Raw genomic sequence first — 10,024 nt, forward strand, 5'->3', positions numbered from 1 at the left:
CTCGCGGGCGGGGGATAATGGGAGTTCACAGAGGGCTTAAATCAGCCATGGGGGAAAAACAGTGATGGCCACTGCTGTCATTTTTTTTTAAAGAGCAAAGCTTGGAGTGACAGCGTAACAACTAAGCATCGCAAGCTGCCAAAAGAATTTAAAGCGACACAGCATTTGGCCTCAGAAAAGATGAGGTGAGAGTTCATGCTTTGAATCACAACACTGGAGAATAAACTTTGTCTTATTATGGTGGTGATTTTATTTCATTTTTTTGCTGATTAAACACAGGGTTTTTGAAGCCAATGATTCTACTCAGATCAAGAACGATCAGCTTCTCAGAACTTGGCTTGAAATTGTCCGACAAGGGGGTGAATTTAGTGTCTTGTTGTAGTATTTGATGTATCACTGAAGGTTATTGATTCCTTTCATAATCCATTATTTATTTATTTATGTTGCAGTACCAGTCCAGATATTACTTTCAACAGTACATACAACCTGGGTATGAATTGCAGTAGATTAAAGAAAATAGTCATACAACAGTCTACATGGAGATTTAAAGGACCAAGCACCTACGGATCACAGTTGCTACTCTTCAGAGAAGGGTCTGATGTTGCTTCATTATCTCGATCTGATGGTGATGAATACTGGTATGTGCTGATACAAGGAGCTCTTCCCCCAAGGACCCTCACTGAAGGGCTTCTGCTGTGCTCACTAGCCAACACATTCATGAAGTCAAGGTGATGGAGACGGCAAAACTCATGACATGATTCTCAAAAGTAATGTTTAGGAGGTACAATGGAGAGATATTTTTGTACACAGTGGAGGTGGACTTTTCAAACCTCCTGAAAGTCTGTCATGCTGTTCTTGCAGCCTGAGCATAGCATGCCATCCTGACTCAGTATATGACATTCCTGTAAACAAATGATATCGTATCTTGTTTCTCAGTTGACATGCAGGGAGATAGGACACAGCACTTTGTTGTCACATATCTGACTACTTTGTAACATTCACACAGCCAGTTCCAGTCACAGGCATGCTGATACACTGGATGTAGAGATTCACTTATCTCCTATTTTTATGCATAGCATTGGACTGAGAGGAATGGAATGTGAGGTTGGTAATGAATAAAACATGCTGATTGCATGAGGTAAATCTTTCTCACGTTCATTCCATCTCTCTGTCTGTCTTTCATACAAACACACGCACACACACACCCCCCCCCCCCCCACACACACACACACACATACACATACACACACACACACACACACACACACACACACACACACACACACACACACACACACACACATGCACTCACTTTCACACAAACGCTCACAAACACATGCGCATACACTCCTCTTCATCTCTGCGGGGGCAGCTCATATGGAAAGGTCCACATCAACACTTGGAAATCAACTCAGGGTCCATAAATCAAAGAGCAGCTCAAGCTCCACTCCTCCACCATCCATCAGCAGCCTGGTGTCCCCCTGGCTGTTCGGCCTCCCAGTCGTGTCAGCACTTCACATATAACACCTTGCCAGCAAGCCCCACTTTGCCCGACTGCTCTGTATGTATTTATTCATTCAAATCACAAACGCTTATGCCTTATTTATGGGGCAGCACAGATGGCACCTTTGGCATCTGTGTGGGATGTTCGGTGGTAAATTGCTACAGCTTTGACATCGCCTGGGCTGCCTGTTTATGAAAATGAGGGTTGACACTCTCACCCTGCAGCCGGGGCTAATGTCACAGCATGGATACGCAGCACTTCACCTTTTGTCATTCTACTTCAGTGTTTCAAATTAGTACAGTGTATCATTAGGGAATATTATGCTCCTTACTGCATAATTTCCCCTACTCCTGTTTTCCAGACGAAGGGTGCCCATGGCTTGTGACGGTGTGTAAACAGTGGTTAATTCCCTTTAATATTTAGTTTTGACTTAGTGACCAACTATGGGCTTTTAATATACGTATGTATGCCAGTCAACTGCAATTTAGAAAAATAATATTTGAAAGTCAAATATGCACCTGATGCTGAAATCATTGCAAACACGCACTATGTTGAAGCAGTAGGCCTATTTCCCCCCTGTGCATTCCAATACATTTAAAAGGCTGATCAAAGGGGGTTCTGAATTTGTTTTCTCTACTATGTAAATGTAATAGCCTATCTGCTCCCATCACAGTCAGCCATATACCTACCTACCTTGTCTCCACAGCTTAGCCTACTTACTATAGAGAGAACACACGCTCTTTCAACTAGCCAATTATTCAGTGATTGATTAGAGGTCTCTTGAAACCCTTAGCTAGGTATAACAGATGTAAAGATCATTCAAAATTATTATAAAATGAGTCAGTTAAAATAATAGCTCAGAAATGAAATTTTCAGCACAATATGTCAATGTGATGTAGCCTTTCCAAACAAATGTAATTAACCTTCTGACGTTATAATGCTATAGGCAGCCTAAGGCTTTCCAAAGGCTAATTCTGTTGTATGACTACAGCATAGGACTTTCTAAAACAATTAGCTGAGACCAAAATGTGCAAACGGCCTAGTAGGCTATGTGTGTTGAAACTGAATTTTACTAACTTATTATACACCCCAGATGTGAAGTTATTGGTATAGTGAAACGTATAGATAGGCTACTTGTAAGCACTGTTGTAAAAACTCTGCGTGGGTCTACTGCCATCCTGTGTCAAATTGGAGAGTTCCTACATCCGACCTTTACTACACTACTAAAACACTGTAACACCATAAGGATGTGTGAGTGTAAAATGTGAAAGAGTAAAATCAGTATCAGTAAGTATATTCCTGTGTCCTGCATATTTGTTAAGGCAATTCACCTGCAGAGACAACATTTCAACTGATTTTTTTAAAAAACATATTATCATGCGATGGTCTCGATTCGAACAGTATGACACCCATACCACACGGGGCGCTATACAAAATGAATGGTATTCGCCAATCATTGCTAACTGTGATGTAGCTTAATCGATGGTAGCTCATGTAAAGGGAGCTAAAATAATTTTGCTGGTGTTCGTGTTTTGATTTTTTGAACGCCATGTCTTACAACTACGTTGTCACAGCGCAGAAACCAACAGCAGTTAATGCCTGCATTACTGGTGAGTTAATGTCCTGAACTGAGTTGTGGATCTGGTTGGCATCGGTGGTCCTGAAGCCTGTCATCTGTCTGTACGCACACAGCTCCCGCGCTGAACTCAAGTCGCAAAGGCCTAGCTAGCTGTTGTCATTTTATCGCTAACATATCTAACGTTGATTGTTAGTTACGTAGGGCTCTAATCTGTGTGGCCTCTTTAAGTTTTTATCTTTGCTTTTATTATATTATGACGCTGGTTTGCACGAGACAAAAATTACATGCTGATATGCCAGCCTTGACCTAAACAGTGCTGCAATATCTGGCTTGTCAATGTTAATACCGAGGATCGCTAGCTAGCTAGCTAAACATGCGATTATAGAGTTGAGTACACCACTGACCCAGAAAGGTAGACGAACGTTTGTAAATAACAAGCTAATGAAATACCTACCCAGCATCGTTTGTTTCTAGACACATTAATTCCATACATACTTGGCAACGTTTGCTATCAAGAAATGTAGCTAATATCACATGTACTGACCCCTTTGGTTTCAGAGTTGTTTTTGTGAGGTTTGTGACGCTGGTAAAGCAAATGCATACCACACATGTAGAGCTGCCAGCTAGTTAACTTAGCAAGTTTACGAGCTTCAAACTGATTGCCCTGTAGGTCCAAATTAGCAGTTGTATAGCCTTAATATGTTACGCTCTCTGTGTAGTCCCAAGTCAGAAAATGGTTATAGGATAACTTACCTTAAAGCTTATAATAAACCCCTGACACTTCTTGCTATTACCCTGAAAAATAACTGTCGTTCATATAGTAGACACTGTAACGTTGGTTCAATTTTAAATTGCTTTCTTCCCTCTTTGTTTGGAATTTTGACAGTCAGTGCAATTGGAGCTGTAAAGCAAAATTAAAAGAAGTAGGTCATTCTTACATTCTGTGTAATATCTCAGGACATTTTGAAACTTAAGTGGTGTAATTATACCCCATAAATCAGGCCACTTCACATCCTCGGAGGATCTGAACCTTCTGATCGCTAAGAACACACGCCTGGAGATCTATGTGGTCACTGCGGAGGGGCTTCGGCCCGTTAAAGAAGTGGGCATGTATGGAAAGATCGCGGTTATGGAGTTGTTCAGGCCAAAGGTTAGTCTACTTATTCTATTCATGCTGCTGTTTGACTGTCTCCCCTTTAGTTAGTCTCTGTGCTACTGCTATGACGCATTGCTTCTCCGATTCCACTGCAGATTTATAGAATTTCAAGGCAAGTATCTGTGTAGGTGTCAGGGTGTGTTTGGAAATGGATTCTCTTCAATCTGTAAGAAGTGTTCTTCTCTGTCCTTCAGGGTGAGAGCAAGGATCTTCTCTTCATCCTCACGGCCAAATACAATGCATGCATCTTGGAGTACAAACAAAATGGAGATAGCATTGACATCATCACTCGTGCTCATGGGAATGTTCAGGTACATTATTGAATACATGTGGAATGCACTTGGATATCTCCCCTCATTCGGATACAAAGTCTCTTGCCATTAGCATTTTTTTTCACATTCATTTTTTGAGATTTACATAATGTGTTACTGAACTGTTCAAAGCAACCTTGACCAAAACTAGCAGAGTGAAAGGCCTACAGTGAAAGTGTTGCACAAAGTTCATTTCAACAGCAGTTATGCAAAAGTATGCAAAGTATTCATGCTCTGACATTGACTAAATGTTGTTGATGTCTTTTATCCGACAGGACCGCATTGGCCGCCCCTCTGAGACAGGCATCATTGGCATTGTGGACCCTGAGTGCAGGATGATCGGGCTGCGGCTGTACGATGGCCTCTTCAAGGTGATCCCACTGGACCGTGAAAACCGCGAGCTCAAGGCCTTCAACATCCGCCTGGAGGAGCTGCAGGTCATTGATGTTCACTTCCTGTATGGCTGCCAGGCACCCACCGTCTGCTTCATCTACCAGGTGTGTGTGAGAGATGCAGTGACCCCGCAGGCTGCTCTTAAAGGGAATGTGGAACCAGAAAACCGTTACTGCATGGTTACACATTTGGCTGTCTGCCAAAATGAGGTGGTGATATCATATCCTAAAGAAAAAAACGGAATGTTCCGCATGGTTTGCATTTACAGAATTAACACAACGACAGTGACGATGATGATGATGATGATGTATTTCAGGACTAGATGGAAATATTTAATTGTTTTGTGTAGTAGTCGGATGTATTCTTGAGGATTATTGCAGTCTCACTAGGCCACATCTTTGTGTTTCTGTACATTTTCCCTGGATTGCAAATGTTTCTATCCCCAGCTCAAATGAAGACAAAAAACTCTTTCAGTTATAAATGTGAATTGATTTGATGTCTACATCTTTCATACTACCCACAGGCAGTAGCTCCCCTTACAGTATCACTGGTATTTCCACCCTACATTGGGCATTGAGCCCTGGCACCAAACGGTGACCACTATCACATGTAAGCAGGACAGCTGTCTGGAAAGAATTAGTATCGGTCCTGCAAAGTGCACACTGCAAACGGCTGCTTTGTAGCTGTGCACACAGTGAATGCACACTCTAAACAATATATCATGATGAAAAATATATCAAAATGAAAAATGATGTTCTTATATTAGCATCCATATATAGGCAAACACTATTAAAAACCCGCAATATTACATTAATATTCTCGGTTTCACAGATGCGGCTTAAACAATAGCAAGTGTACTTAAAAAGAGCTGACACCACCATCCACTTCAGTCTATGGAATCAAATATTCCTTCCATTCAACAGCTATGTAAAGACCTTCTAAGAGCACACAGAATGTGGGGATGTGGCACAAAGCCTGTACTTCCTCTGGTATTCTTGACACTGAGGGTAGACATGAGTGAGAGCGTTTCTCCTTCATATTCTGTTTTTGTGCTTTTATGTGCCGCCTCAGGATCCACAAGGGCGACATGTGAAGACCTACGAAGTCTCTCTGAGGGAGAAGGAGTTCAACAAGGGCCCCTGGAAGCAGGAGAATGTTGAGGCCGAGGCCTCGATGGTCATACCAGGTATAGAGACAGAACAAAGAAGAACACGCAAAAGAAATATGAGCAAAAGATGCGCCTCATTTAATCCCTGTCCTTGAATTTTGAATATCTTGGTAAAAGCTCAATGTATTATGTATGTGTATCTGCTTTGCAGTCCCAGAGCCATTTGGTGGTGCTATAATCATCGGTCAGGAGTCTATTACATATCACAATGGAGATAAATATCTGGCCATTGCTCCCCCCATCATCAAGGTAAGTACACTGTGTTTAAGGTGTGGTGGTAACTAGGGATGAGCTGAGAGTTAGAAACCATGACCCTTTTATAGCAGAAGTGGTTTGGAGCTTCAAAGTTTGTGCCTACTTCAAGTGGCGTCATTCTGATGCTTTGCACAATTTGGTTTTAACAGGTTTTGACTTGTGTCGAGTGTGTTCGGCTTCTTTTTCACTCACCTCTTATAGATATGTTTGATTCACATTGTAAATAAGACCTATGTCTTGAGAACAGACCCAGGCCCAGTGCATTGAGACCTATGTCTTGAGAACAGCCCCAGCCCCAGTACATTGAGACCTATGTCTTGAGAACAGCCCCAGTGCATTGAGACCTATGTCTTGAGAACAGCCCCTGTGCATTGAGACCTATGCCTTAAGAACAGCCCCAGGCCCAGTGCATTGAGACCTATGTCTTGAGAACAGCCCCAGTACATTGAGACCTATGTCTTGAGAACAGCCCCTGTGCATTGAGACCTATGTCTTGAGAACAGCCCCAGTACATTGAGACCTATGCCTTGAGAACAGCCCCTGTGCATATCTGGTTTCAGTGCCCATTTTGCTCCCAAAACATAAAATTGACAAATCATCCAGAAAATAACAAAGCACATCATTAACACAAGCCCTACAATTAGACAGGGCTGGGCCCAACCCGCTTCAATTTGGAGACGTGCTGGGGAGTACTAGAAGCTTCTTCTACAAAGATCACGTGATCTCGTGTGCTTTCAAATGAGGCAATGTGGTTTTTAAGTGAGCCTCCAGAGCACTGCTTTGAAGCAGTGTTGCCTCATTAATTCTAGATGCGTGTCGAGACTAGGTATCGAGCAACCCCATCCCTCGCAGAAACTCTGTATATGTGTGCATGGAGGGGCTAGACACTGATGTAGGTTTATTAGAAAGTAACAAGTTCACCATCTGAACAAATACGGAATTCATTGGTCAGATCCATGGTTTTAACAGCTAAAATGGAAGCCTTTCTATGTGTATCTTTCTCATTCTCTCTACTGTAGCCCTGACCGGCTTTAAATGATTTCAAACCTATGAAATAGCCAAATGTTTCTCATTGTAATTTCCCCAATCTTTTCGCTGAGAAACCCAATTATTAAGCTAATGCATTATAGATCAGCCTCATGAAAGATGTATAAAATCTGGCTTTGCAAGTGGGCTGTGCTCCGTGTCTCACTTGTTGGGTCATGATCTCTCTCCCCCGCCGTCAGCAAAGCACCATTGTGTGTCATAACCGCGTGGACCCCAACGGCTCGCGCTACCTGCTGGGGGACATGGAGGGCCGGCTCTTCATGCTGCTGCTGGAGAAGGAGGAGCTGATGGACGGAGGGGTGGTGCTCAAGGACCTGCGTGTTGAACTACTTGGAGAGGTGTGTGTGTGTGTGTGTGTGTGTGTGTGTGTGTGTGTGTGTGTGTGTGTGTGTGTGTGTGTGTGTGTGTGTGTGTGTGTGTGTGTGTGTGTGTGTGTGTGTGTGTGTGTGTGTGTGTGTGTGTGTGTGTGTGTGTGTGTGTGCTTTTTATATATGTTGGTGTCAGACATCTTGTGTGCATCTCTGTGTTTGTGTGAGTAAGAGAACAACATCTCACTATAGAGCTCTCTGTCTGTGCAGCTCTAAACAGTGTGGGTGTACACACACACACACACACAAACACACACACACACACACACACACACACACACACACACACACACGGCTCTCCTGCGCTGCCTCAGGTCTGTGTGCACATCATCATCTGGTGATGTTTTGTACAAATGTTTTTTTTTCTGTCCCTCCTGCAGACCTCCATTGCTGAGTGTCTCACATACCTGGACAATGGAGTTGTCTTTGTGGGCTCCAGACTGGGAGACTCCCAGTTGGTAAAGGTCAGTGCCACCTGCTGTGCTTCTAATCTGGCCCAAAGCTGCTGTATAACAGCACAGGGGATTTTGTTGCAGAATTGTTGCATGGTAATATCCGGTTTCATAACGATAAAGTAAAAGTAACATGATTTCTAACATCTATTTTCAAATGTGTTTCCAGCTAAATGTGGACAGTAATGACCAGGGTTCCTATGTAGCGGTGATGGAGACTTTTACCAATCTGGGCCCTATTGTGGATATGTGTGTCGTGGATCTGGAGAGACAAGGGCAGGGCCAGGTAAGGGCACCTTCAGACCCAAACATTGCTGTTTGCCATTTCAGTAAAAAGCTGTTTGTGGCCCTTTTCAATTTGTAAAAGCGATTAGTTAAACAGAATGATCTGAGATGATTAGAAAAATAGAATTCGTCTCAAACAAGATTTCAGAAAAGCGTTTCAGATGTCAGAAAAACTATACTCTAGAATCCATGGCCCGTTTGCGGTGCTTCAGACAATGTACTGTGAGTGTGCTGGCAGGCAGGCAGGCCAAGCCCGTCTCCGTGTAAGTGCATAATACTCGGCTCTTCTCACAGCTCGTCACCTGTTCTGGCGCCTTCAAAGAAGGCTCCCTTAGGATCATCCGCAATGGCATTGGCATCCACGAGCACGCCAGCATCGACCTGCCAGGAATCAAAGGTGAGCCCGCTATGCCCCGAGGAACTCCGCCGTCACTTCTGCTGCCGCCACTGAGGCCCTGCGGCATTCCGGGGGTCTTTTTTGTTGGGTTTTTATTTGGTTGGCAAAGCATTAACTCCAGTTTTGTTCCCGGACATGGCGTTTGCACTCAAGTCAGTAGTCTTCCCTCTCTGGGGAAATAAGGTAGGAGAGTTGCTGTCTCAGCCCCGGCACCTGCTATCCTAACAAGTCATCAGTTTCACTTGGGAGAGAGGAGTAGGGAATATTAGTTCTTCTCTTCTTTGGGGAATATTGCCTCTTCGCCTTTCTTTACCAGGGGGCCCCTCGCTTGACTCGATAGGTAGCCGCTTCCCCTCACTAATGATTCCAGATCAGTGATCCTGAAGGAAGGGCAACAGACAGTAGTATCCATTTGCTGAAATGAGTCTGGGAACACCAGTCTAATCAGGCTGGGCACCAAAACACCACAGGGGCCTGATGAATTGCCCTGATTACATTCCAGTCTGGGAGCCCCTTTTTTTACGTGTTACTTAATCTCATCTGGCAGCTCTCTTATCCCTCCCTTCCTTCCCTCGCTTTCTTCCCCTCTCTCTGTAGGACTGTGGCCCCTGCGCTCGGATGCTGGCAGAGAGACTGATGACATGCTGGTGCTCTCCTTCGTGGGTCAGACCAGGTAAAGGTCACTTCCACACACTATCTCACAGGCTTTGTAATCAGTGTCTGAATTAGCATGCAGGAGGAGAATGCTTGCGTGTTTCTCCCCGTGCAGTAAAACGGCTCCGTTGATGGTATTAGTTTTTGTTGTAGCTTTGACTGAGTGGTGTCAGTCCATGGGATGTTTCTGTTGTTGTTTAGTTGTGTCTGAGCGAGGTGTCTGTCTGTCTGTCTCTCTATGTCAGAGTACTCATGCTGAGTGGAGAGGAGGTGGAGGAGACGGAGCTTCCAGGGTTCGTGGACAACCAGCAGACCTTCTTCTGTGGGAACGTGGCCCATCAGCAGCTCATACAGGTGCGTCCATGTCCATAGACACCTGTCTTACTGGGTGTGGCCCATCAGCAGCTCATACAGGTGCTTCCATGTCCATAGACACCTGTCTTACTAGGTGTGGC

General features: G+C 44.0%; 1 protein-coding gene across 1 annotated transcript in view; it reads left to right on the forward strand.

Moving 5' to 3' along the window:
• Nucleotides 1–2,982: 2,982 nt before the first annotated feature.
• The window catches only part of ddb1 (damage-specific DNA binding protein 1), a 19,797-nt gene continuing 12,755 nt past the window's right edge, over nucleotides 2,983–10,024 (forward strand). The window contains exons 1-12 of the mRNA XM_080843243.1: nucleotides 2,983–3,114; nucleotides 4,085–4,233; nucleotides 4,434–4,550; nucleotides 4,826–5,047; nucleotides 6,015–6,129; nucleotides 6,263–6,360; nucleotides 7,593–7,751; nucleotides 8,162–8,245; nucleotides 8,403–8,519; nucleotides 8,813–8,915; nucleotides 9,513–9,588; nucleotides 9,815–9,923. Of these exons, the coding sequence (XP_080699369.1) occupies nucleotides 3,054–3,114; nucleotides 4,085–4,233; nucleotides 4,434–4,550; nucleotides 4,826–5,047; nucleotides 6,015–6,129; nucleotides 6,263–6,360; nucleotides 7,593–7,751; nucleotides 8,162–8,245; nucleotides 8,403–8,519; nucleotides 8,813–8,915; nucleotides 9,513–9,588; nucleotides 9,815–9,923 (1,410 nt within the window). The 5' untranslated portion in view covers nucleotides 2,983–3,053. The remainder of the gene's footprint in view (nucleotides 3,115–4,084; nucleotides 4,234–4,433; nucleotides 4,551–4,825; nucleotides 5,048–6,014; nucleotides 6,130–6,262; nucleotides 6,361–7,592; nucleotides 7,752–8,161; nucleotides 8,246–8,402; nucleotides 8,520–8,812; nucleotides 8,916–9,512; nucleotides 9,589–9,814; nucleotides 9,924–10,024) is intronic.

The sequence above is a fragment of the Sprattus sprattus genome (assembly GCF_963457725.1).
Source record: "Sprattus sprattus genome assembly, chromosome: 8".
In the NCBI taxonomy this organism is placed as follows: domain Eukaryota; kingdom Metazoa; phylum Chordata; class Actinopteri; order Clupeiformes; family Clupeidae; genus Sprattus; species Sprattus sprattus.